This window comes from Tupaia chinensis, unplaced genomic scaffold (assembly GCF_000334495.1).
Source record: "Tupaia chinensis unplaced genomic scaffold, TupChi_1.0 Scaffold000704_1, whole genome shotgun sequence".
NCBI classification, from domain to species: domain Eukaryota; kingdom Metazoa; phylum Chordata; class Mammalia; order Scandentia; family Tupaiidae; genus Tupaia; species Tupaia belangeri.
In genome coordinates, this window is record NW_006160227.1 from 2,404,914 (window position 1) to 2,405,158 (window position 245).

The window sequence follows — 245 nt, forward strand, 5'->3', positions numbered from 1 at the left end:
GGTCCCGCGGCCGGCCCCGCCGCCGCCATGTCCATGAAGGGCCGTTTCCCGATCCGCCGCACCCTGCAGTACCTGAGCCAGGGCGACGTGGTGTTCAAGGACTCGGTGAAGGTCATGACGGTGAACTACAACACGCACGGGCCGCTGGGCGAGGGCGCCAGGTCGGTCGGACCCCGGAGCGGCGAGCCCGGGCTGCGGCCTCGGACCCGGAAACTGCCGGCCGCGGGCGCCCCGGGGGGGGGGGG

General features: G+C 75.1%; 1 protein-coding gene and 1 long non-coding RNA gene across 4 annotated transcripts in view; one reads left to right on the plus strand and one right to left on the minus strand.

Annotated features, from left to right (window-relative positions):
• The window catches only part of LOC114010067 (uncharacterized), a 6,627-nt gene extending 6,466 nt beyond the window's left edge, over nt 1-161 (minus strand). Inside the window, exon 1 of one of the 2 annotated variants that reach the window (XR_003551456.1) lies at nt 73-161. This is a non-coding gene — a long non-coding RNA (uncharacterized LOC114010067). The remainder of the gene's footprint in view (nt 1-72) is intronic. The other variant, XR_003551455.1, reaches the window with a different exon arrangement.
• MRPS25 (mitochondrial ribosomal protein S25) overlaps nt 7-245 on the plus strand; it is a 15,114-nt gene continuing 14,875 nt past the window's right edge. For both annotated transcript variants that reach the window (XM_006160675.2, XM_006160676.3), the window contains exon 1: nt 7-161. In XM_006160675.2, the coding sequence (XP_006160737.1) occupies nt 28-161 (134 nt within the window). In that variant the 5' untranslated portion in view covers nt 7-27. The remainder of the gene's footprint in view (nt 162-245) is intronic.